The sequence below is a fragment of the Eretmochelys imbricata genome, chromosome 8, assembly GCF_965152235.1.
Source record: "Eretmochelys imbricata isolate rEreImb1 chromosome 8, rEreImb1.hap1, whole genome shotgun sequence".
Classification (NCBI taxonomy): Eukaryota; Metazoa; Chordata; order Testudines; family Cheloniidae; genus Eretmochelys; species Eretmochelys imbricata.
Window position 1 is genome coordinate 100781759 of NC_135579.1, and position 24756 is coordinate 100806514.

Below are 24756 nucleotides of genomic sequence, written 5' to 3' on the forward strand. Positions count from 1 at the left end.
GACTACAAGATGGCTGGCATAACGTCCACATTGTCCCAGTGATAGCTGACTGTGGTTTCCTTGCAGCAGTTGATATAAGAAGACTGGAAAGTATTGTGCTACACCGATAAGAGAAGCCAAGGCATTAGCAACGAACGGTATGGTTGTGTTAAGAGCTACCCGACAGACAATGAGGAAAAAATGCCAAGTATGGGCAGTGATTTGGAACAAGCTAACCACACTGGCTAAGTATGGATGTGCATCACATTGGCTCAATCGACTTGGACAAGCCCTTACATTGAGTGCTTTGAAGAAACATGTTGGCGATTTACAAAAGTATTTTCGTAATCACCTGGAGCCTGGTTAAAAGACTGTCAAGTTCTGTAAATCCCTGGTAACACATACTGAAACAGTCAAACAACATGTCTGGAAACATATATTCAAAAATTGGCCACATTATCTCAGGATTATGAGTGAGCTAGAGGCGGAATTTCAAGATAGAGTGGTCAGTGAAATTAATAATCAAAGGATTTACCAAGAAGCAAATAACTTGATCAGTCAATTCAATTCAGTTTCTGCAGCACTTAACATACTCTAAAAGGGACATGAGACGGATCTATTGATAAATGAAGATCTTGCCCCACATAAAGCAGACGTACCAAAGAGATTTCATGAGGCAATTACAAATGTTGGCCGACCTCCTTCAGCCAAAATATGCAGGCAAGAAATGTGTCATCGGAACAAGAAGAAATTGCAAGCAGTAGCTGCTGAGCAAAAATCCCGACTTTCTGCCATATTTACTTGCATTTAACATAGAAGACTCACTGTAGCTAAAATTGACGTTTTCATCCGCTACAAGGAAAAAATATTCCCCTTTAGCATGGTGGAAAAAAATCTGAAGAATGCCAAGAGTCCCCCTGATGTCACAGAACCGGTGGTGCAAGTCCATCGGTGTCCAGCCAGCTCAGCAAGCATAGAATGAATCTTTTCAGACTTTGGATACATCCATTCAAAACGGAGAAATAGGTTCCGTCTACCCACTGCATCCAAGTTGGTCTGCTACAGCAGGCTCCGTGGCCAACCAGACCTGTACAGGTTGTCTGCAGCGCTGCATGCTTCTGATTGCTTAATGCTTCGTGGCTACAACTCTGCATTATTGTCACTGAAGGCTTTTGACTTTGGGTTATAGAATATAGAAAACTGAAAGTTGTCATGGCCTGTATAACTTCCTGGAGAAAACACCAAACTAAACTGTTTACAGACATTCTGACACTATTCTCATTACATATATTTGTATTATGCTCACTGCAATTTTACTTGTTTATTTGTACAACCCTAAATTAATCTCCTAATCGAGTGCCTTATTTGACTACATAATGCAATTTGACTATGTAACTACAACTAAGTGTGATGTGTGTGATAGTAAAACAATTTTAAAAACAGAAAATATCATAAACTGGGCCCAATTCATTTTTCCCTAGGTGACAAAAAACATGATTTTACCTGATAAAAATGCTCCCTGGTAAATGCTATGCTATCCCTGCCCACTAGGTTTGGTCTTCTAGATTGTAAGCTCTTTGGGGCAGGGAATTCCATTTACTGTATGCGTGGCATCAAGAACAACGTGGTCCTGACCTGCTTGAAGTCTCTAAGCATTACTGCTATATTCTAAATCAAAGCCAAGCCAGCCGAGTACTGTCTGCAGCCCCGTCTTCAGCCAAAGTATCCCCACAGAAAGACGTTAAAAGCTAGCAGGATTATAGCATTAATGTTGCAAACAATCTTTGATAAGTGCTTTTCCACAATGCTGGTGAGCTTCCTTTCCAGGACTGCTTTCTCTTCCTTGGTCAGTGTGGGTCCTGGGCTGCTGGAGATCCCGCAGAACCAGAAATATAACTTCTTCCAGCAAGGAGGGCTCACTGCTGTAGGAAATACATACAGAGAGGGGGAATTAGTCCCATATTCTAAACGCTGGGGTATTCCACTCGCCTCACCTCTGTCCCATGCCCTAAATGCACCATGTCACCTGTCTGCACATCTCCCATGCAGCATTACTGCTTGAGGTGTACGGGGTGAAAACCAGCCACACTGAGCCACATCCTCAATGGAAGGGAACGCTTCACCCTCTCAGCTGATGATAGGTCCAGGAACCAATGGTTGCAGCTCAGGAACGGCTCTGCGCAGGGGTATGCCCACCCACTTTTTACTGGCCGTAAATGCGAGCGATGCGGGGGGGTTTGGGGAGAAGAGGCAACACGAGGGCGGGGTTTGGAGGGAATGGGTGCCCATGGACCCCCCCACTTTTAGGGACATTCCAGCGCCCCTGGCTCCGCATTAAAGGATTCACCCCAACCAGAGGAATTAATAGTCCAAAAATGACCATGATTGTGGTTAAAAAGTTGTTCTCTTCTAAGAGCACAGAGCAAAAGCCAGACCTAGTCAGTGCTGCAAAGGAAGTGAACGGGTAAGCTGGTTAAACAGCACGGCCCTGTTCACCCTCACAGCACAAGTAAGCTAGCTGAAACCCAGATGAAAGGACATTTAAAATAGCACATTGCATCAGTAGCACTTGATATTTTCCAAGTGCTGGGCAAGCATGAATCAGTCCTTTTCATGGGCTGGAGGTAGCCAAGTGAGTATAACGTTGTACAGAAACTGAGCTGCAAAGAGGTTCGGTGATTTGCCAAAGTGGCTGCTGATTTTCCGCACCTACGTTTTTGGATGCACCTCTTGAACCATTTCAAGAAGTTCCACGTGCCCATATCTCCCAGAAGCTGACCCGACGCTACAGGTACTCAGCTACTTGGACAATCAGGCATAAAGAATCTCAACGTGAGCATCCCAAAACCAGTGGTCACTTTTGAAAATAGTTGTCCTAAATCAGTGGCCCAGCCACCATTAGGATTGAGATGTTCCTGGATCCCAGCCCTGCACTCAGGCCCCAAATCCAACCTGCCCTATTTTGCCCCAGCATTCTTAAAATGAAACTAAAAATGACAACGAAAATCTGTCCTCCAAAGAGGTTAAATAAGCCCTGTCGATTGACATATAAAGCATTTGTTGTTTAATGAATAAAAACCCTTCTTATTTCTCCACTGTCCAACTTCCACCAAGCTCCACAAAACTTGTAGGATTTCATGGTCTCTGACACAGAACTCATGGCTTGTTTATCAGGCGTGAAGTGCTGTGTGAATTATGCCTTTTACTTGTCACTTGCTGTTCCTTCCACGCTTTGAAAGGTAGCCTGTCTTAAAAGCTTGAAAAAAGATGTTACCAAAACCTCATTAAACTGTTGTATAAGCTGTTCTGCATTTCCTTTCCCATCATTGCTAATTACCAAATTACCAAGACGTCAGGCTATAAAAAGATGAGCTGGGTCAGGTATAATAAGAATTGATAAGAAACAACATCAGCACCCTGAACAGCTACACTAAACTTGAATCCCAACTGCTGCCATTTCCAAAAAATGGAGGAGAACTTTTGTAGTTTCTCACTTCTTCATTCTGAGGCTGTGGCGAGAACTAATTCAAGCATGGCCAGTCTAGACTAAGCAAATGTAGAAAAATCTCACAAGAGAGTTCCCATCTCGCGAGATCTCCAGTTTTGTGGACTCAGGAGGGTTAGGTTCAAAATGGGCGCCTGAAATTTTGGATGGTTTTCCAAAGGAAACCTCTGACCATGTTGAGAAGGAGTGGGGGGCTATTTTCGTTCTAATAAACTAATAATTAGAAATGTGCTAATGGAATTCGCTGATACAGTTGGCAGGCCTTGTCAATACGGAGGAGGATCGGAATATCAGACAGGACAATCGGGATGACCATGAAGGCTTGAGTAACAGAAACGGGATGAAATTCAACAGTGCAAAGTGCACAGTTATGCATTTAGGTCTAATAATAAGAATTTTATTACACAAACTGGGGGCTCATCAGTTGGAAGTGATAGAGGAGAAGGAAGACCTGGGTATGGGGGTTGATCTCAGGATGACTATGAGCCACTAATACAATGCAGGTGGAAAAAAGACCAATGCGCTCCTAGGAAATACCTGGCGAGGCATTTCCAGTAGAGACAGGGCCATATTAATGCCATTGTACAAGGCACTGGTAAGACCATATTTGGAATACTGTGTACCATACTGGTCACCCGTGTTCAAGAAAGATTAATTCAAACTGGCACAGGTGCAGAGAAGAGGATGATCAAGGGAATGGAGGACCTAGCTTATGAGAAGGGACTGAAAAAGTTTGGCTTTTATAGCCTAGCAAAAAGAAGACTGAGAGGGACTATGATTACCCTCTGTAAATACCAGGGAGGGTGAAGAGCGATTTAAGCTAAATAGTTGGTTAACCACTGGAACAAATTACCTTGTGGCGTCTCTATCATTGGAGGCTTTTAGCAGCAAGTTAGACAAACATCTGTCTGGGATGGTATAGATCAGTGGTTCTCAACTGAGGGGGGGGGATGCGAGCTATTTCAGGGGGGACCACGGACCCCGCAGATGAAGCCCGGTGCCCCAAGTCCTGGCACCCCAAAAACCTCAACAAATTACCTAAAACGGCGTGTCTGCATCTAAAAATGTCCTGGCTTTAAAGTCCATATCTCAGGCCCTTTAGAGCTTAAAAGCAAGTGCTTGGTTGGTCTATCTCAGTGGTTCTCTGGTCCCCATCATTGGTCCATCTCAGGCTCTGCTGGGAAGTTTCTGCATCCAGCTGGCCTGGCAGATGCAGGGATCTGCCAGGCCAGAAAAGCTGGGATACTTTTAAAGTTTAAAAATGCTGTTGCTGAACCTGGTTCTGAGGCCGAGGCCATGTGGGAGAGGGAAATTCCACATTTCGGGGGAGAAGGAGGAAACACGTCTCTGGAAAGTTGGGGGTTTTTTTGGTTTTAAATGGAAGCTCTCTGGAATGAAACAGAGGGTTGGAATGTTAGAATAAACCCGAGGGGGGATGGGGTATCAGGCAGAGTGCAGGTGTGGTGGTCTAAGATAAATTAATTTAGCATGTAGCTGTCACCGCCACAAACGTGGTACCATCAGATCCATGGAACGGATGCCACTGAAGACACTGGAAGGGTGCTGGTGGGCCTTGGACCAGGTCCCCTACGCCCACCCATGCACATATTTGGAAGACCCAGCTAACCTACCTCCATGTTCTTTGCTCCCTGAATCCGTGTTCTCCCACGTCGGCACGTCCCCGTCACTCTCGCCCACTGAAGGATTTACCTCCGGCGACTCGCTCTTGTAGCTCACCAGGTCAATTGCGGGAGGTTTGCTGTGTCTAGTCCACCACGTCAGGCTAGCCAGCTGGATGCAGCGATGCAAAACAAGACAGGGAAAGCAATTTAAACAGCTGTCAGTTCATCGAACAAGACCAGTGTTGGTGACTCGGCTGGGAACAGGAGCTGTGATTAGAATGGAGAGGGTTTGACCTCACAAAAATCTGTGTTCCTTTTTTCCAACAGTTCTTGTATTTTCAGTTGACTTGTGCCATTTTAATCCTTTTGAGACGAGCACACCTTTCTGTGTGAAGGCTCCTCAATTTGGGAAATTACTTGATCAGTACAGGTCGAGATCTGGATTGGGGGCCCAAAACATGTATGTGTTGATGATGTAGGCAGGGCCAGTACACTTTGTAGTCATATATGGTGCCCCCTTCTCAGATACTCCCTTCTCCCCAAAATATGATCCAGTTAAAGCCAGGAAATATTCAGCTTTAATTAATTAAGTTGCTGAATTCTCCCCCCCTCCCCGCAATCTGCCAAATCACGGTCTACAGCACAGGTTATTAACTGCTGGTGAAGCAGGCTTCCAGTACAATAACACAAATGGCTGGCTCTCCATAGAGATGCAAAGGGACAACAGCCGTGTCCAGCACCTCAATCCTGCTGATATGGAATGACCTTTCACAGTGGAACCCGATCAAAGGAACCAAGCCCAAATCCTAGGCACAAAGGTCCAGAAGCTCAAGGTTACAGCAAAGGAACAACCAACGGAAGAAATAACAACGGGCTAGGGCATGGCAGAGACAGGACCTTCTACCCCTCCCACACCCAGGGCACTGGGCCAAGACAGACCTTGACAACATCATGTTCATTCAGGGTCCCTTATTTGGGCACATAGGAGAGACAGAGAGAATGTCCCTCAGATCCCCTGCCTGGCTTGTGACTCCAGCCACAATATGCCCTGCTGTGATGGGGGTGGAGGGCGAGGGGCTGGGAGTGGGGCCAGCCCTGGCCTCCCCCTCTTTCTTGCTGGCTATGTGCTCTCCTCCCCTGGAGCAAGAGTAAAGCAGTGGGGAGCAAGTGGGACTGCTGGAAACACAATCCACTCTCTGCTAAGGCTATGTGCTGTCCCTTGTGCAAGACAGATTATAAAGTTACAGCCTAGGTGTCCTAGTGTAGGGCAACTTCACCTGTATTCCCCATGGTCCAGCAAAGGCACCCACTCTAGGGTCCTGGTTACCCCACCATCACCTCTCTTGGGCAGAGACTTGCCTGTCTCTGTCTCTCCCTCCTGATTGGGACTTTTCCAGGCTGCGCAGTTCCTTATCTACACTCTGCTATTCCCAGCAAGCAACACTAGCTGACTGGGCCAGCATCTGCACTTAGCTTTCTATTCGAAGGCTTACGAATAGCCTACGTGCCCACAGTTATAAGTTACCACATAGCCTTTTCTAAGCAAGCACATTTTATTCTTAAGGTGAAAGCACGACAGAGAAATCATATTAGAAACAACAAAAGAACCTACATGCATGCTAGAAAACTGATGAGAGACCAGCTCCCCCACTACAAGCTCTGGTAGGTATCAGTGCTTCCAACCCTTCCTTAAGGATTTGGGGTCCCCTGGCCCTTGGACAAAAGGTCCTGCCCATTTGCTGGATCAGAAAGCAGGTCCTGTGTCCATTTAAATGCTGGCTATTAATCCACAAGTCTGTTGGCCTCTGTAGAATCCGGTTTGAACCAGTAAAGGTGAGCCTCCCCAGGAGGAGGGATCTCTCTGGAGGTGATACAATCTGAGTCAACTTGCCTAATTCTCTCTCTCTGTCTCTCTCTCTCTCTCTCTCACACACACACAGGTCACCTGCCCCCCATGGAATTATATACAGTCCCTGGCCCACAACAATCCACGAATGTAAGGCAGTCAGATCTCCCAGACATGTTGTAGGAAATTGCCATATCTGCCACACTAGGCCTCAGGGAAAGTCGGCAACCGGGACAGGGACCTGACACTATACAGACCCACTGGCCATTCCCAGCAAAAGGGCGGCAGTGTTGGCATCACAGAGGATGCTGCAACTGCTCTTTGACAACTTGGTGCGGAGGAGTCCTCTCTTTCCTATCTGTCCGTGGCACCCACCCAGGCCCAATATGCACCCAGGGATTCAAGGCACCCTGGCATTTTGTGCTAAGTTCTGGAAAAGTGCTAATAGCCGGTAGGAATTGGTTGCAGATAAAGGAGAAAGCTGCATCATCATTGTAACTTTACAGAACAGCATCTTGGCCTGGCACTTTGCGTGTGCATTGACTTGGCACAAACAAAAGAGACATTCAGATAAGCAATCTCTTGCTTTCAACAGAGCCAGCTGATGTCTGCCCACCTGCTTTTTATTAAAAGCCGGGAGGTTTTACACTTGCAGCCTAGGACTTGCCACTTCCCCATTTCTCACTGGCTTTTGGCAGGCCTGGGAGGCCTTCTCCTGCCTCAGCAAGGAGCAGAGCAGCTGCTGACTCCAGAAACGTGTGCTCTCATTCCCCCTCCCTTTCGATGCACATTGCAATGCCAGGATGGTCCATAAAACTCAGCTCGTAGCAAGAGACTCGACGCCCGGCTCATGTGTGTGGTGTGTAAGCACAGGAGTCAAAAAGTCTGGACCTTCCAGGGAAATGCACAGTGGGGGCTTGAACTGGGCTAGGATTTTAATGGACCTGGGTCCTTAACTATCAACACACTGTGGTTTATATGGTCATACCCTACACAGCCCAGCTGGAGGTGTTGGTGTTTGCACTTCCTTCCCATTCTGTCCTGGAGTGGTGGGGGAAGGGAATTGCTGCTTTCCTCTGGCATCCCTTCCCACGTAACATTACTGAGAGAGAGATGGTGGAGTTAATTCTGATCTGCTGAATTCCCATGTGTTTGTGAGAGGGGAAAAGAAGCCACTGGGAGCAGCTGACACTGGCCAACTACACCCATCGGAGCGGCTCTTCTGCCAGACAGCTCAGGAGAGGGCAAAGTCACTCATTTCTCCCGACAGCAGATTTCTCCTCTCTGCCTCCATGGAAATTAAGTTCTCCACTGGGTTGCACACACAGTATCACCAGTAAAAATGTAGATTTTTTTTTTTTTGTAAACACGCAAAATCTAGATGGCAATTTCCAACTGACACAAAATGTTCCAGAAGATTTATAGCTTTATTTAAATCATTTTCAACCAAGATGAGCATCAGGCAAGGCTAATCTTTCTTGTCACATTTTGCTAAATTACTTTGATTTGATGATCCACATCTTTACTGAGGATTTTTTTTTAAATCACTTAGGAAATGTCACTGGAATGTTGCAAAGTTTCTGAGCACAAAAGAATTCAAGAAACTATGCAGATCCCATCACCCCCACTTCCTCCCCAAACACAAATGGCTGCTTGTGCATGAGCTTTCTCTTGGAATTAATGTATTAAGGCCAGAATTTTCCTAAGAGCTCAGAACTAATCGCCTATTTTCAAAACAGTCCCATTTCAATTTAGGCCTCAAAATATGGCCAGATTTTCAAAAGAACTCGGAAGATTGGAGCTAAGGCCCAGATCCTCAAAGGTAGGCTCCTAACTTTCATTGAAATCAGTGCAAATTCAGAGCCTACCTTTGGCCTGAGTGCCGGCGATGCTATATACCTCTTTTGAAAGCCTGGGATGGAGGGTGTGTGTGTCTGAAATCCTGGCCCCTCACTGAAGTCAATGGGAGTTTTGCCCTTGACGTCAAGATTTCACTCCTGACCTTTACCTCCCTGCCTAAATGAAAGCGAAGCTTTGTGGAGAGCTGCTGGTGCTGAACACTTGAGAAATCTGTTTCTCAATTTTTGGGAAGGGCAGAAACCCAGTTTGGTAGAGAGGGGAAGGAAGGGGAAGTTACAGAGCAGAGCCTAGATATTCAAGGTGCATTGAGCTTCGTGCTCCCCCCCAAAAAACTTTACTTTCAGAAGTAAAGTTTTTAAGGGCAAGAGTTGCTAAGTCACTAATGGGAGTTCAGTGCCTAACTCCCATGGCCAGTCATTTGGAATTAGGCGCCTTGAAAATGTTCCCTTTCAGATTTAGCTGATTTGCCATGAAATGCCTTCCCCTGCATCCCTGAGCCCCAATTCTCCCTCCACCTCTCACCTTTACACTCAGGAGCTTGTCGACAGGCTGTCATGTTGGGGACAAGCCTTATCGTGTGTCCTACATGCCCAGCAATGTCCTAAAAACTGCAACTGCAGCAGCTTGCCTTCAACACTGACAAACCAAGGACACAGCAGTGGCATATCTAGTGAGCTGTAATCTCATTAAGCTCAGTCGGCAGGGATTTACTAAAGGGAGATCATGTCTAACAGGGCAGCTATTTTGGAGTAAGCAAAAAAAACCAAACCAACAACTGCTGACGGGGGAAAGTTAGCAGCATAATTTACATGGACTTTAGGACAGTATTTGACTCAATAGACTGGGTGTAGCAGAAGAGCTGGAATGCAGAGAGAACAGACTTGAACACGGAAGGCAGGTGGTATTTCTGATCGGAAGCTGGGCATGAATCAGTAGAGCTACAAAGAGCACTTTGTTTTAGCATCGCGGCAGGGTCTAGATCTGCTCAGGGGACCTAGATTCAGTGTTGCAGCGCCTTGCTTTTAGGCCGCCTGCCACTTAGTGGAAGCTGCAGCCCCACGTTAGACACCCAGGCTCCCTACGCACGACATGGAGGCCGTTAGGTGCCTAAGAATGGGATTCACAAAAGCCAGCACAAGTTGAGTAGGAAACTGCTTAAGCTAGCCAACAGGAAATGCTGAGGAGAGGGGCATGACTGAAGCTCCTGCCCTCAAAGGGAGTTAGGCGCGTACCAGAAGGTGCCTCCCTCCACTTAGGATTCACAACTGTGAACCCTCTCTGGGAGTTAGGCACCTAAGCCAGGTCAGTCCTGTCTCACAAATAACAAGGAGGAGTTAGTAGTGCCTGCCTTATACCCAATGGCCCAGTGGTTAGCTCACTCACCCAGGCTGGGGGAGACCTGGGTTCAAATCCTTCCTCTGCCAAATGTAGAGGAGGGGCTTGACCCCAGGTCCCCCAAGCGAGAGCCCTAACAACTGGGCTATAGCGTGTTCTCATAGGGATCTCTCGCTCAATCTCTCCTGTGAAAGCTGGTCTATACACCTCCACTCTGGGAGCATTTGGATCCCAGACTTTAGTCTGAGCCCGTGTCTCCTCTGCACACTTTTGAAGGGCTGATTTTCAGAGGAAAGGAGCATTTCCAGCTCCCATTGGCTGCACCTGGCACTGTGGGAACTCAGCAACTTGGAAAACAAGCCACCTAATGTATCAATCTCACTCTCTGGAGCAGAACAGTTGAAGTTCCCAGTGCACTAGGCCTCTAGACAAGCACAGGCCTTGGGAGTGTAGCAGGCGGATCAGCCCAGGTGGCCCTGTTCATTTGCAGAACATTGCCATGTTACTGTACCATTTCCTTCCCTCCGTGGCCCCTCTCCCCCACGTTCTCCTTGCCCGAGGGACTTTGAGAGACGTTGGCAAAGTGAGAATAAATCCTTCTGTTCCAAAATGCCATCTGGCACCTGACAGTTGCATTTCAGCTTCACCGTCTCAAATTTAATTGTAAGCTCTTTTGCAAGGTTTTCAAGGACGGCGTGACACAATATGGACTACCTACAATGAAGACATATGAACTTCGGAGCATACCAAACAAATTCTTTGCATATTTGTTTCCCAGCACAGCATCAATCACCCACAGGGATGGGAGAGTGTCCAAAACAGCAGGGAGAAATGCTACTGCTGGCAGTTCTTGGATTGTAATTCATTTAAAGCCTCAGCACATTAACTGTACCACTCCAACATCAGCTACAAATCGCTCTTTCCCCTTCTATGTGTAAAGCACTGAGTCATTAAAGGTGGCTGGGCTCCATCCTCCACTGGTATAAATCGTCATAGCTTCACTGAAGTGCTGGTTTTAGTATTTTAAATCAATGCAGCTATGCCAATGTACACCAGAGCTGAGAGTCTGACTTGTTGGTATTTTTCTTGGGCTTTTTGGTGGCATGTCTTTTTTAGTTCACTTGACAGAATAATAATAATTCCTAGCTCTTATGTGGCAGTTTTCCTCAGTAGATCTCGATGCATTTTACAAAGGAGCTGAGCAGCAAGCAGAGCTCTCTCTAATGCATCACACTGCCTTCCAGTGATACTAGCTGGGTTGGGCCTGGTAAGGAGATATGGAGCCCTTTTATCACACGGTTTATTCATAGATTCATAGATATTTAGGTCAGAAGGGACCATTATGATCATCTAGTCTGACCTCCTGCACAACGCAGGCCACAGAATTTCACCCACCCACTCCTGCGAAAAACCTCTCGCCTATGTCTGAGCTATTGAAGTCCTCAGATCGTGGTTTGAAGACTTCAAGGAGCAGAGAATCCTCCAGCAAGTGACCCATGTCCCATGCTACAGAGGAAGGCGAAAAACCTCCAGGGCCTCTTCCAATCTGCCCTGGAGGAAAATTCCTTCCCGACCCCAAATATGGCGATCAGCTAAACCCTGAGCATATGGGCAAGATTCATCAGCCAGATACTACAGAAAATTCTTTCCTGGATAACTCGGATCTCACCCCATCTAATAGCCCATCACAAGCCATTGGGCCTATTTACCATGAATATTTAATTACCAAAACCATGTTATCCCATCATACCATGTCCTCCATAAACTTATCGAGTTTAATCTTAAAGCCAGATAGATCTTTTGCCTCCACTGCTTCCCTTGGAAGGCTATTCCAAAACTTCACTCCTCTGATGGTTAAAACCTTCCTGTAATTTCTAGTCTAAATTTCCTAGTGGCCAGTTTATATCCATTTGTTCTTGTGTCCACATTGGTACTGAGCTTAAATAATTCCTCTCCCTCTCTGGTATTTATCCCTCTGATATATTTATAGAGAGCAATCATATCTCCCCTCAACCTTCTTTTAGTTAGGCTAAACAAGCCAAGCTCCCTGAGTCTCCTTTCATAAGACAAGTTTTCCATTCCTCGGATCATGCTAGTAGCCCTTCTCTGTACCTGTTCCAGTTTGAATTCATCCTTCTTAAACATGGGAGACCAGAATCGCACACAGTATTCCAGATGAGGTCTCACCAGTGCCTTGTATAATGGTACTAAAACCTCCTTATCCCTACTGGAAATACCTCTCCTGATGCATCCCAAGACCGCATTAGCTTTTTTCACGGCCATATCACATTGGCAGCTCATAGTCATCCGATGATCAACCAATACTCCAAGGTCCTTTTCCTCCTCCGTTACTTCTAATTGATGCGTCCCTAGCTTATAACTAAAAGTCTTGTTATTAATCCCTAAATGCATGACCTTACACTTCTCACTATTAAATTTCATCCTATTACTATTACTCCAGTTTACAAGGTCATCCAGATCCTCCTGTAGGGTATCCCTCTCCTTCTCTAAATTGGCAATACCTCCCAGCTTTGTATCATCCGCAAACTTCATTAGCACACTCCCACTTTTTGTGCCAAGGTCAATAATAAAAAGATTAAATAGGATTGGTCCCAAAACCGATCCTTGAGGAACTCCACTGGTAACCTCCCTCCAGCCTGACAGTTCACCTTTCAGTAGGACCCATTGTAGTCTCCCCTTTAACCAATTCCTTATCCACCTTTCAATTTTCCTATTGATCCCCATCTTATCCAATTTAACTAATAATTCCCCATGTGGCACGGTATCAAATGCCTTACTAAAATCTAGGTAAATTAGATCCACTGCATTTCCTTTGTCTAAAAAATCTGTTACTTTCTCAAAGAAAGGTTTCAGAGTAACAGCCGTGTTAGTCTGTATTCGCAAAAAGAAAAGGAGTACTTGTGGAACCTTAGAGACTAACCAATTTATTTGAGCATGAGCTTTCATGAGCTACAGCTCACTTCATCGGATGCATACCGTGGAAACTGCAGAAGACATTATATACACACAGAGACCATGAAACAATACCTCCTCCCACCCCACTCTCCTGCTGGTAATAGCTTATCTAAAGTGATCATCAAGTTGGGCCATTTCCAGCACAAATCCAGGTTTTCTCACCCTCTGCCCCCCCCACACAAACTCACTCTCCTGCTGGTAATAGCCCATCCAAAGTGACCACTCTCTTCACAATGTGTATGATAATCAAGGTGGGCCATTTCCTGCATAAATCCAGGTTCTCTCACTCCCTCACCCCCCTCCAAAAACCCCACACACAAACTCACTCTCCTGCTGGTAATAGCTTATCCAAAGTGACCACTCTCCCCACAATGTGCACGACAATCAAGGTGGGCCATTTCCAGTACAAATCCAGGTTTTCTCACCCCCCCACACCAGGAAATGGCCCACCCTGATTAAGCTCACGAAAGCTTATGCTCAAATAAATTGGTTAGTCTCTAAGGTGCCACAAGTACTCCTTTTCTTTTTTCTAAAAGAAGGAGATCAGGTTGGTTTGGCACGATCTACCTTTTGTAAAATCATGTTGTATTTTGTCCCATTTACCATTGACTTCAATGTCCTTAACTACCTTCTCCTTCAAAATTTTTTTCAAGACTTTGCATACTACAGATTCATAGATATTTAGGTCAGAAGGGACCATTATGATCATCTAGTCTGACCTCCTGCACAACGCAGGCCACAGAATTTCACCCACCACTCCTACAAAAAAAACCTCACACCTATATCTGTGCTATTGAAGTCCTCAAATTGTAGTTTAAAGACCTCAAGGAGCAGAGAATCCTCCAGCAAGTGACAGATGTCAAACTAACAGGCCTATAATTACCCAGATCACTTTTTTTCCCTTTCTTAAAAATAGGAACTATGTTAGCAATTCTCCAATCATACGGTACAACCCCTGAGTTTACAGATTCATTAAAAATTCTTGCTAATGGGCTTGCAATTTCTTGTGCCAATTCCTTTAATATTCTTGGATGAAGATTATCTGGGCCGCCCGATTTAGTCCCATTAAGCTGTTTGAGTTTTGCTTCTACCTCAAATATGGTAATATCTACCTCCATTTCTTCATTCCCATTTGTCATGCTACCATTATCCCTAAGATCCTCTTTAGTCTTATTAAAGACTGAGGCAAAGTATTTGTTTAGATATTGGGCCATGTCTAGATTATCCTTGACCTCCACTCCATCCTCAGTGTTTAGCGGTCCCACTTCTTCTTTCTTTGTTTTCTTCTTATTTATATGACTATAGAACCTTTTACTATTGGTTTTAATTCCCTTTGCAAGGTCCAACTCTACTTGACTTTTAGCCTGTCTCACTTTATCCCTACATGTTCTGACCTCAATAAGGTAGCTTTCCTTGCTGATCCCTCCCTTCTTCCACTCCCTATATGCTTTCTGCTTTTTCTTAATCACCTCTCTGAGTTGCTTGCTCATCCAGCTTGGTCTGCAACTCCTGCCTATGAATTTTTTCCCCTTACTTGAGATGCAGGCTTCCGATAGCTTCTGCAGCTTTGATTTAAAATAATCCCAGGCCTTCTCTACCTTTAGATCCATAAATTCTTCAGTCCAATCCACTTCCCTAACTAATTTCCTTAATTTTTGAAAGTCAGCCCTTTTGAAATCAAAAACCCTAGCTGCAGATTTATTTTTATTAATCCTTCCATTCAGTTTGAACTGAATTAGCTCATGATCACTTGAGCCAAGATTATCCCCTACAACCATTTCTTCTATGAGGTCCTCACTACTCACCAAAACCAAATCTAAAATGGCATCCCCTCTAGTTGGTTCAGCAACTACTTGCTGAAGGAATCCATCAGCTATCACATCTAGGAAAAGCTGAGCCCTATTGTTATTACTAGCACTCATCCTCCAGTCTATATCTGGGAAGTTAAAGTCTCTCATGATCACACAGTTTCCATTAGTATTTACTTTATTAAAAACATTAAAAAACATTTAAAAATGTTATTGGTTCAAACCCATGCCAGGCAGGGGGCATAAAAAAATCAATGTTTAAATAAAATATTTTTAAAAATCCAGGTTTCCAAATTGTTTTTTAATTTAAATTAAATATACATTTTTTTTTAAAACCGACCTATTTAAAACGAGATTTGAAATAATGACAACCTGTGTTAAGGCCGAAATTTGTCATGACTCTATTAAAACATTTAAATTGAATGCAAAAAATAATAACATTGAGTCATATACATGCCAGCTTTTAAAGCATGTCTGGTGGACGTCACTGGCTAAGAACCTGGAACAAGCGTATGAAGTGCGAAACCAACTTTTGACAGCCGTAGCCTTTTCTACAAACACAGGGAGAATATTTTCTTCATCTCAGTTTATTCAGCTAGCTCAGTTCAGTGACTGGTTCAATCAAAGTTAAGAAACCAAGGAAAACCTGTGTGTCTCTTTCAATCAGTGAATAAAATCTAAGTGTGAGAGGACCAGATCAGCTAGTTCTAAAATCTTAAAGGATACGGTGGCAAGAAATAATCAGTTCAGTTCCCTAACTACCGATAATGCAGCCTTTGTGGAATAAAGCAGTTAGTTTTAAATGCAAAACCATGTTTTGAAAAACATTTTTCGTATGCATCCAGCACATGTAAGGTAGCTGTATTTAATAATAAATAACAAATAAAATATCATTATAATACAAATTAATAATAATACAAAATTTAAAATGCTGGTTTGGAGCATTTTAACTGAATTTGAAGTTCCATCCAAATAGAGTTTGACACAAATCACAAGTAAAAAATGAAGCATCATCTAGAAAATAAAAAATGCATCATTTTCTAACATAATGTCCAAATTAAGAATCTGAATAAAAGCACGTTAAGCTATATAATTAAGGCTAAGTTTTTGTCACGGATATTTTTAGTAAAAGTCAGGGACCGGTCACGGGAAATAAACAAAAATTCATGGCAGCCCATGACTGGTCCCTGACTTTCACTAAAAATATTGCTGTCAAAAGGGAGAGGTGGGGTCAGCACCCACTGCTGTTGGGGCTCCCGGGTCCCCCTCTGATGCAATGCCTGGGAGCTCCAGGGTTCCCCTGCCCCTGGGGCTGGGCTGCTGCGGGGGTGCCCTCGCCTGGGCAGCTGGTAGCTGCGGGGTCCCCCAGCTGCTGGCCCTGGCCAGCCTATTTAGTCTGCAGAATCTATCCCCCTGAAGCCAGGCTGCAGTAACCAAAAGTCACTATCATCTGAATACTCCTCTATGGCCTATGTCCAGACAGTGGTCTCGGCTCAGTGAGCACTTAACAGGCAATTCCATCTCTATCGACACTTCCCATGCCACCTGCCCAGTTCCAACACATAGCCCACAGACTGACTCTGACAGGGAAAAAGCTCCCTTCTGAATACCCCTGAAGCACCGGGGTGGGATAATGTAGGGAAGCAGTCGACTCTGTGCAGGGCTGTTGGGCCACCACCCATCCTAGTGAAACCCAACCGGACTGCCCTGGCCAAGCCCCGCTGACTCAAACCTCTGGGAATGTCACAAGGGCCATGTCATGGGATCGGAGGAGGCACTGGGTGGAAGATTCACTTTCCCAGGGGAGGTCAGTGGAGATGAGAATGAAACGAGTTAGGGATCGAGTGTCACAGCCCTGACCCAGCCAGGCAGAGGCCCCGCTAATTCCCCAACTCATTGTTATACTGGCTGCAGCCTAGATTCCCACGGTGAGCAAAAGGGTTGAGTGGGGCAGTGAAGGAAGAGCCCTGTCTGCACTGCCCCCTTACTCACCGGCCAGAGTAGCTGGCCAGGTGCACAATGGGGAGCCACCACAAGGGCTCCAGAGCAAAGGGGTGAGGAAGTGAGGGACAGGAAGGAATTGGGACTCAGAGTGTAGAGCTGCGCTGGAGATGGAGGAGACTTACCTGCGCTAGCTCTGCCAGAGACGACACGCTAAAAATAGAAGTGTAGCTGTGCCAGCAGGATCTAGCCTCTCCCAGTACAATCCCATCCGAGGCTGTAGGGATGTACCTGGGCGGTCAGTCCCTCCTGCTGCTTGCCCTGCCACAGCTGCCCTTCTAGCTCTAGTGCGCTAACTAGTGTGGGTACGTCCCCTAGAGCTAGAAATGGCCCCTGCCAGCCCCTGTGTTCCCTGGGGCTCCATTCTTGCTCTGCTCTGCTCCTGCCTCAGGGCACCGCCCCTTACTCGGGGCAGATTGTAAGGTTACCGTTTAGCCCATCGGGTTGATTCACTCGCTGCTCATACACAATTGCCATAATTCCTGGCAGGATTTACACTCAGGAGAAAAGAGGGGTGGATTCTTCATCACTGACCACTTTGAAATCAAGACTGGATGTTTTTCTAAAAGATCTGCTCTCGGAATTATTTTGGGGAAGTTCTATGGCCTGCGGTCTACAGGAGGTTACAGTGGTCCCTTCTGGCCTTGGCATCTATGAAGGTCATTTTATCCTCCTCCACATGGGATCAAATTCACCCCCACTTAACTCCATTGAAGACAATGGAGATACACCAGGGCTACAAGTGGCCCAGATAATCTCTATATCCCAGACCCCATTAAGAAGTTCGTTTAAAAAAACACTCATGGAACATGGTTGCACTTGATATTTTTTTTCCTTTTCCTGAGCTCAATTTTTATGCAAACACTCAGTAAACCAAACATCCTTAGACCCTAAACTACTTGACAGTATCTCTTTAAGCTGACACTCAATAAAACCTTAACCTTTATGCACAGTTCTGTTTTAATACAGTAAGTAAAAGAAAGTTGCTTTCTTCTGTCCCGTGACACTATGTTGTTAAATGTAATTTAGATCACATTGGGCTGGAATGTTATTTCTCTAAATGCCAGTGTTGCAAAGATATTAATCTTGTTTGCTTGCAAGATTGATGGGGGCTTTGCTGAAATAGGGCAGAAACTTCAATCAGATCCATTTAATTGCTTCTCAGCAACACACTGTAATATGATCCCCCCCCACACACACACACTTCTTTTCCTTCTCTCCCAGATATGATGTGCTGCGGTGTGTGTGTGCAGAGCTGTACACACAGCATGAGAACTCACACTCCATTGCAAGAGTTCATTGAGCCCCAGGCAGTGTTAATTCTCTCAGCCCTGGAAAACAGACGGGCTTGGGAAAGGTGCTTCTTTGTAGACGTACATTATAGGCCCTGAGACCTCAGCAATAGGAGAGACAGGCCTGTACAGATCAGAGAGTCCTCTTGGACCCTATGGTGGGGAGAGGCTTGCAAGATTTGAACTGGAGAGCCGCTTACCTTTTCCTCTGGGATTGGTGGGGTGCAGAGACTAATCAGGATAATGGCGATGGCAGTGAGCACGCAGAGAATGAGGGCAAAGTACAGGTAGTGTACATCCTTTAGGACAGCTGGTCTTGGGTCCTCCTCGCCACAGGAGGGCACCCCATAGGAAAACTCCATGATCATTCGAATGCCACCTACTACCAGCCCGAACATGAGGCCCCAGAAAGCACCCTGTGAAGAAAACATGGGAAGAGATGCATAAGGAAGTGAGGGATCATTGAAAGCATCTTTGTGTGTGGGGTTTGTATAGTCCCTTTCTGGGAATGAGCCCTTCTCTCCTGGATGGAGTCAACAGAGCAGGACAGCAAGGGAGGGGAATTCATTCTTGCTCGATACCTTTAATGGCCCTCAGAATTTGTAATCCACACATCCCCCCCCCCGCCCCAACTGCAAGACAGACACATCAGACCCGACTGAGCTAAGGTCCTTCCATTGATTTCAGTGAGGCTCTCTGTGGGTGCAAGGTTCCACTGAGGTTCATCTCATTGCAGGATTGGGACCCATTGGTCCATCTAGTCCAATGGTGTGTCTCAGACAGTGTCCGCCCCACATGCTTCAGAAACAGGGGTAACTCTGCAGTCCTTCCCAGGGGGAGACATTTGATTCTGGCCTCACCATAAAGGGGGAGAGACCAAACCATAAGAAAGGTTAGAAAGAAACCTTCCTTAAAGGTTTTTAAGATCAGGCTTGACAAAGCCCTGGCTGGCATGATTTAGTTGGGGATTGGTCCTGCTTTGAGCAGGTGGTTGGACTAGATGACCTCCTGAGGTCCCTTCCAACCCTGATATTCTATGTTCTGTGATGGTTTGAGCTTCATATGGGGCTGTCACTGGAAAAGGGAGGGAGGGTTCATTTTCACTTCCATCTTTGTTTTCAAGGGGTCCAGCAAAAAGGTCTGATTTTCCAGAAATAATTGGGACCCTGAGCTAGGGTCGGAAATAGAGTCGGAAATCCTTTATGGGGTTTCTCCTGCCTCAAAGGCTGAGCTTGTGTCTGGAGCAGAACGAGACTCCTGTGGAAGTTTCAAAACAATGGAATTAAACAGCCTCAGTGATGCTCCCCCTTCTTGCTGACAGTGGAAAGAAGAGGGCACAGAGAGACACAAGGGAACGGTAGAAGTTTGAGTCTCCACCTCTGCATATTGGACTGGAGGGAAGCCAAACATGGTAGGTGTTTTATAAATGAATTTCGAGCTCGTGAAAGGTGCTGGATGGACAGACTTCAATGGAGCTAGAACAAGTTTCACCAGCTGAGGATCTGTCTCCTAGAGACTAAGGCCAGATCCTCAAAGTTATGGGATTTAGGAACCCGGGTACCTTTGAAGATCTAGGCCTAAGGCCCTCTCTGTACTTAGAGCAGTTACAGCACAGACAATGGGAGTGCAAGTTTGCCCCTCACTGACTTAGACCTAGAGGGACCACTTCTAGGAGTACAAAGCTGGTTGAGTTTCCATGGCCCCTCTGCCGAGGCTGCCAATTAGCCCGAGTTGTGGTGGCTTCTGCGAAGCTGACACCCATCCAACAGAAACAGGCGTAAGGCCCACTAACTCATGCCACTAAGCCACTTGGTGATAGTCACAGCTTTGCTGGGCTGTGTTTGAATGGGTGACCTAGAGATGAAAGGTTCTATAGATCAGTCCCAGTCCCCCAACCATCCTGTCCTGTGAAATTTCCTGTTTAAAATCATTTTATTGTTAATCCCAAATGACTGGAACCAGTTCTAACTCCTCTGATTTCTAATTTTTCCAGTTAGTGGTAAGCAACAATCCACTTGCGTGTTTGCTAAGAACCCGAACACCCACACCCACACCCACCCTGAGGTGGTATTACTATTCAGACTGGCCCGGTCACTGATTCCTCACTTACGGGCTCATTGATCCTCTTGCAGAAGATTGCCAGGACGAAGAGGGCAGTAATTGGTGGGGCCAGATAACTGGTTATGGACTGAATGTAGTCAAAGAGCTGACCGCTGTTGGACATCTGAATGATGGGAATCCAGAGAATACTGATGACAATGAGGATGAGAACAAACACTCTGGAAGACCGGAGATTGGAACAAAGAGTATTAGCTCTGCATGCTTTAGAATCCACCTGGAAATGCAATCCCCAATTAAGAGAAACTTCCTTGGGTTTTCAATGAATTCTAGGGAAAATCATTGTGCACCCTGAGTGAATTCCTCATCTGAAGTGAAATCTAGGACAGGTTTCTCCTGGTAATTGCAAGCAGGAAGTAAATTTCACTCTCCTAAGGAGGATGGCTAACAACCCTTTGCTGAGATCTGGTCAGAGTGCACAAATTAAGCTGTGTGGGGCCTTGTAAGGACCTGAATGGGAGAGATCCGAGGAGAATCCAGAGTGCTGCAGGAAGTGGTACAGGTGGTTCAGTGCCTGGCAATCTCAGGGCTAGCTGACCCATTACTGCCCCATAGCCTGACATGGTTTTAGTGAGAACTGCTGGAGGCACTCACTCTTGGATGAGACAGAGACCCTGACAACCTGTGATCATGAAAATCCCACAGCCACCTTTCAGAAGAGTAGAGGTGTTTAGTGCCTTCACCAAATTCCAACAAAGTCATTACCTCCTACTTAATAAAATTCCCACCGAAGTTTCAGCGGCATACAATATCCTCCTTCATTTCTGCCTTGAGCTGGTGTGCCATGTTGCTTTCGCCCCTCTCTATCCTTCACCTAACTCACAGGGATGTTTTGAAGCTTACTTGATGTGTTAATATGTGTGACCTCAGATAAAAGGCTCTACAGACCTGCAGATTATTATTAACAGTGTTAGTGGGAAGGGAACTGTTTTACAGCCTTGGTGTAATGCAGTATTGGCATCTGCCAATAGAGGGTGCCATGATTTCACTATGGATTGTGTTTAGGACAGGAGTCTATGACACATTTAGAGAACACAGAAGAAATAGTCTCTGCAGGTCAGTGGCAAATTGAGCCTGTGTATGTAATTGAATCTACTCCAGGTAAAGATGGGAAACATAACTCATCTCAGGTTTTACTTTTTTCATTAATATGCATGTTAATTTTCACCTGTTTTTTCCCTCCCTCTAAAAGATACACTCTTGTTCAAATAAGAATTGATTCAAGGCAGTTCTTTGGCCTGTGCTGTACAGGAGGTCAGATGAGATGATCACAATGGTCTCTCCTGGACTTGGAATCTATGAATCCCGGAGCCCAGATTAGGACATTTTGGAGAGTTTAAGACCTGCCATCAAAATAACAACAAAAAATGGTCTCTGCCTAAAACACTCAGTGAAGCCATAAGGAAGTGAGAGGACCTGCCAACAATCATGAGCTCCTGCTCCGTGGCTTTCTTGCGGATCCGCTGCCAGATATCTATGGCGAAGAGCGTGCTGCTGCTGTTGAAGATCGAGGTGAGGGAACTCATCAGGGCTGCCATCATCACAGCTATCATCAAACCCCGTAGTCCTGGGAAACCAACAAGGAAAATTTGGTTCAGATCGTTGGTCTTTTAGCTCCTGCATCATGTGCTGCAGATTAACATAAACAGAGTCCAGAGAGCTCTTTGGATCTGTGGCTCTGGTCCAGGCCCATCTTGACTTTTTAGAACTAGTGTCAGGGTTCCTTCCCCACTCTGAACTCTAGGGTACAGATGTGGGGACCCGCATGAAAGACCCCCTAAGCTTATTCTTACCAGCTTAGGTTAAAAACTTCCCCAAGGTACAAACTTTGCCTTCTTCTTAACCAGTATGCTGCCACCACCAAGCGTTTTAAACAAAGAACAGGGAAAGAGACCACTTGGAGACGTCTTCCCCCAAAATATACCCCCCAAGCCCTACACACCCCCTTTCCTGGGGAGGCTTGAGAATAATATCCTAACCAATTTATTACAAAATCATCAAAGACCCAAACCCCTGGATCTTGGAACAATGGAAAAATCAGTCAGGTTCTTAAAAGAAGAATTTTATTAAAAAAAAAGAAAGGTAAAAGAATCATCTCTGTAAAATCAGGGTGGAAAATACTTTACAGGGTATTCAGATTTAAAACACAGAGGATCTGGGCAAAACCTTAAAGTTACAGAAAACAGGAATAAACCTCCCTCTTAACACAGGGAAAATTCACATAAAACAAAAGATAAACTAATCTCTCTTGCCTGGCTTACCTCTACTGGTTGCAATATTGGAGACTTGGATTAGGATGGGTTGGAGAAGATGGATTGCTGTCTGGCCTCTCTCAGTCCCAAGAGAGAATAACCATGTAAACAAAGAGCACAAACAAAAGCCTTTCCCCCGCCCCAAGATTTGAAAGTATCTTGTCCCCTTATTGGTCCTTTGGGTCAGGTGCCAGCCAGGTTAGCTGAGCTTCTTAACCCTTTACAGGTAACAGGATGTTGCCTCTGGCCAGGAGGGATTTTATTGCACTGTATACAGAAAGGTGGTTACCCTTCCCTTTATATTTATGACAGCTAGTCATAAATATAAAGGTCAAAATTGTTTAAGGTCAAATTCTTTTTTTTTTAATGTCCTTTATTCAAAATAAAAAATTTCCAGGAACATTTTTTTTCTTTAGAATTTTAATCTTTCAATTAAAAATGTGAAAACTAAAAACTTTAGTTGAAAAATTGGAAAATTTCCATAACATTTTTTGAAAAATATGTTGGTTTTTTTGGTTTCTTTTGATATTTTGCCATAGCAAACACTTTATTCTTTTCCGTTCAGTGCGGCTACTTCTATTTATCTATCTATTTATCCATCTGTTTGTCAAACACACACATACACACTTGCCTGCTACATAATGGAAAAGAAAACTTTGCTATCTTTTAATTTGTTTACCAATCCAACTGATAGTTGCAGGGCATTAGTTCCTCATATGGATAGCTCAAAAGACTACTTCATTCCAAGGACTCAGCTGTTCAGCACTAGTACAAGCCCAGACCCCTTGGAATACAGCTTTCTCACCTACAGGCATGAGTCCCATTACGAGCTTAGGATAGGCAATGTTAGAACAACCCACTTTAGCTCCGCAGACGGTTTCACAGACTTTCGGGTCCACACATCCCACTTCATCTGTAGCAGAGAGGAAAGATTAGAAACCGAACAAGCCAGCTTAAACTTCCTTTGTGGCATATCTACTCCAGCTATTGGAAACTGTCTTAAAGGAGTGGATTTCTTGATACCTTATTATTTAATATAAGTCAGTAAAACAGCAAGAACAGAGTTTTCCAAGTTATAGCAATGGGAGCCAAAGAACATTTTGGGTCCCCAAATAGAGGGGGAGCCTCATGATGACACACTGCAAACTTGGCTCAGAGCAGATGGAACGCTTCACCCCTAGATGGGTTGGTGGCAGCTGGGATTGAACCTGGGACATCTGGTTCTAAACGCATGAGTCTTGACTGACTATGCTAAAAGAGCCAGCTCATCCATCTCTCTTTGTGGCCCAGCCATCACTAGAGGAGGACAGAGGAAACATGCACTGCAGCCCAGCTTGGCTCCCCCTTCACCTAGTGCATTCACAGCAATCCCATCCAAAGCAACAGTGAGAATCTGAGGACTCACAGTTGCCTACCCTGCAGAACACATGACAAAGCGGGAGGAAGAGGGTGACTCAGGTGAAATACTTTTTACTATTACATCAACGTCATAATGGAACAAACCAGATTCCATGTCTGACTCAAAGACCTGCCCCTAAAGTCTGTATGGGTCTGTCTACACTGCATTGTAAACTCAGGTCTGTGGGACCTGGGCTTGTGGACTCAGTGTTTCCAAGCCCATGCTTGAGCACCCACACTGCATTGTAAACCTGGGCTTACAGTTGCTGGATGTGCTGACATGTCCATACTGCATTATGTAGACCTTCAGACTTGGGTTTGCGGCTTTACCTGCCTCCACACTACAAATTGACAGGGCTAGGACCCAAGTCACAGCAGGATTTGGGCTCTGATCCACCCCCAGTAGGAGGTTTCTAGGACCCGGGTCCTGAGTACTTCTTGACCTGAGTCAGACAGATTTGTGTGTGGATGGAAGGGGGAGTTGGCTCAAACCTGAGTCAGAGCCTGGGCTTAGGATGCAGTCTAAACATACCCTATGTCTCCATGTCTCTCTCTAGCCTACTCCCTTTTGTCTCCTATTAGATACATGCAGTGTCCACAAGATGGCATCCTGACACCTGCCCCTTGCAACTTTCCCAATGGCTTCTGCCACAGGTGTCCTAAAGCAGCACCCCAAACCTGGAAGTGGAGTCAGGGGCTGGGAAGCTCCATCTGAATAGCTAACGGATGTGAGCACTATCTGGAGATAAACCTTGGGACAAGAT

General features: G+C 45.4%; 1 protein-coding gene across 1 annotated transcript in view; it reads right to left on the reverse strand.

The window, feature by feature from the left end:
• Positions 1-1692: 1692 nt before the first annotated feature.
• SLC5A9 (solute carrier family 5 member 9) overlaps positions 1693-24756 on the reverse strand; it is a 39326-nt gene continuing 16262 nt past the window's right edge. The window contains exons 9-14 of the mRNA XM_077823991.1: positions 23400-23507; positions 21759-21909; positions 20335-20503; positions 18425-18640; positions 5116-5275; positions 1693-1901 (exon numbers count right to left, since the gene is read on the reverse strand). Coding sequence (XP_077680117.1) covers positions 1693-1901; positions 5116-5275; positions 18425-18640; positions 20335-20503; positions 21759-21909; positions 23400-23507 — 1013 coding nt within the window. The remainder of the gene's footprint in view (positions 1902-5115; positions 5276-18424; positions 18641-20334; positions 20504-21758; positions 21910-23399; positions 23508-24756) is intronic.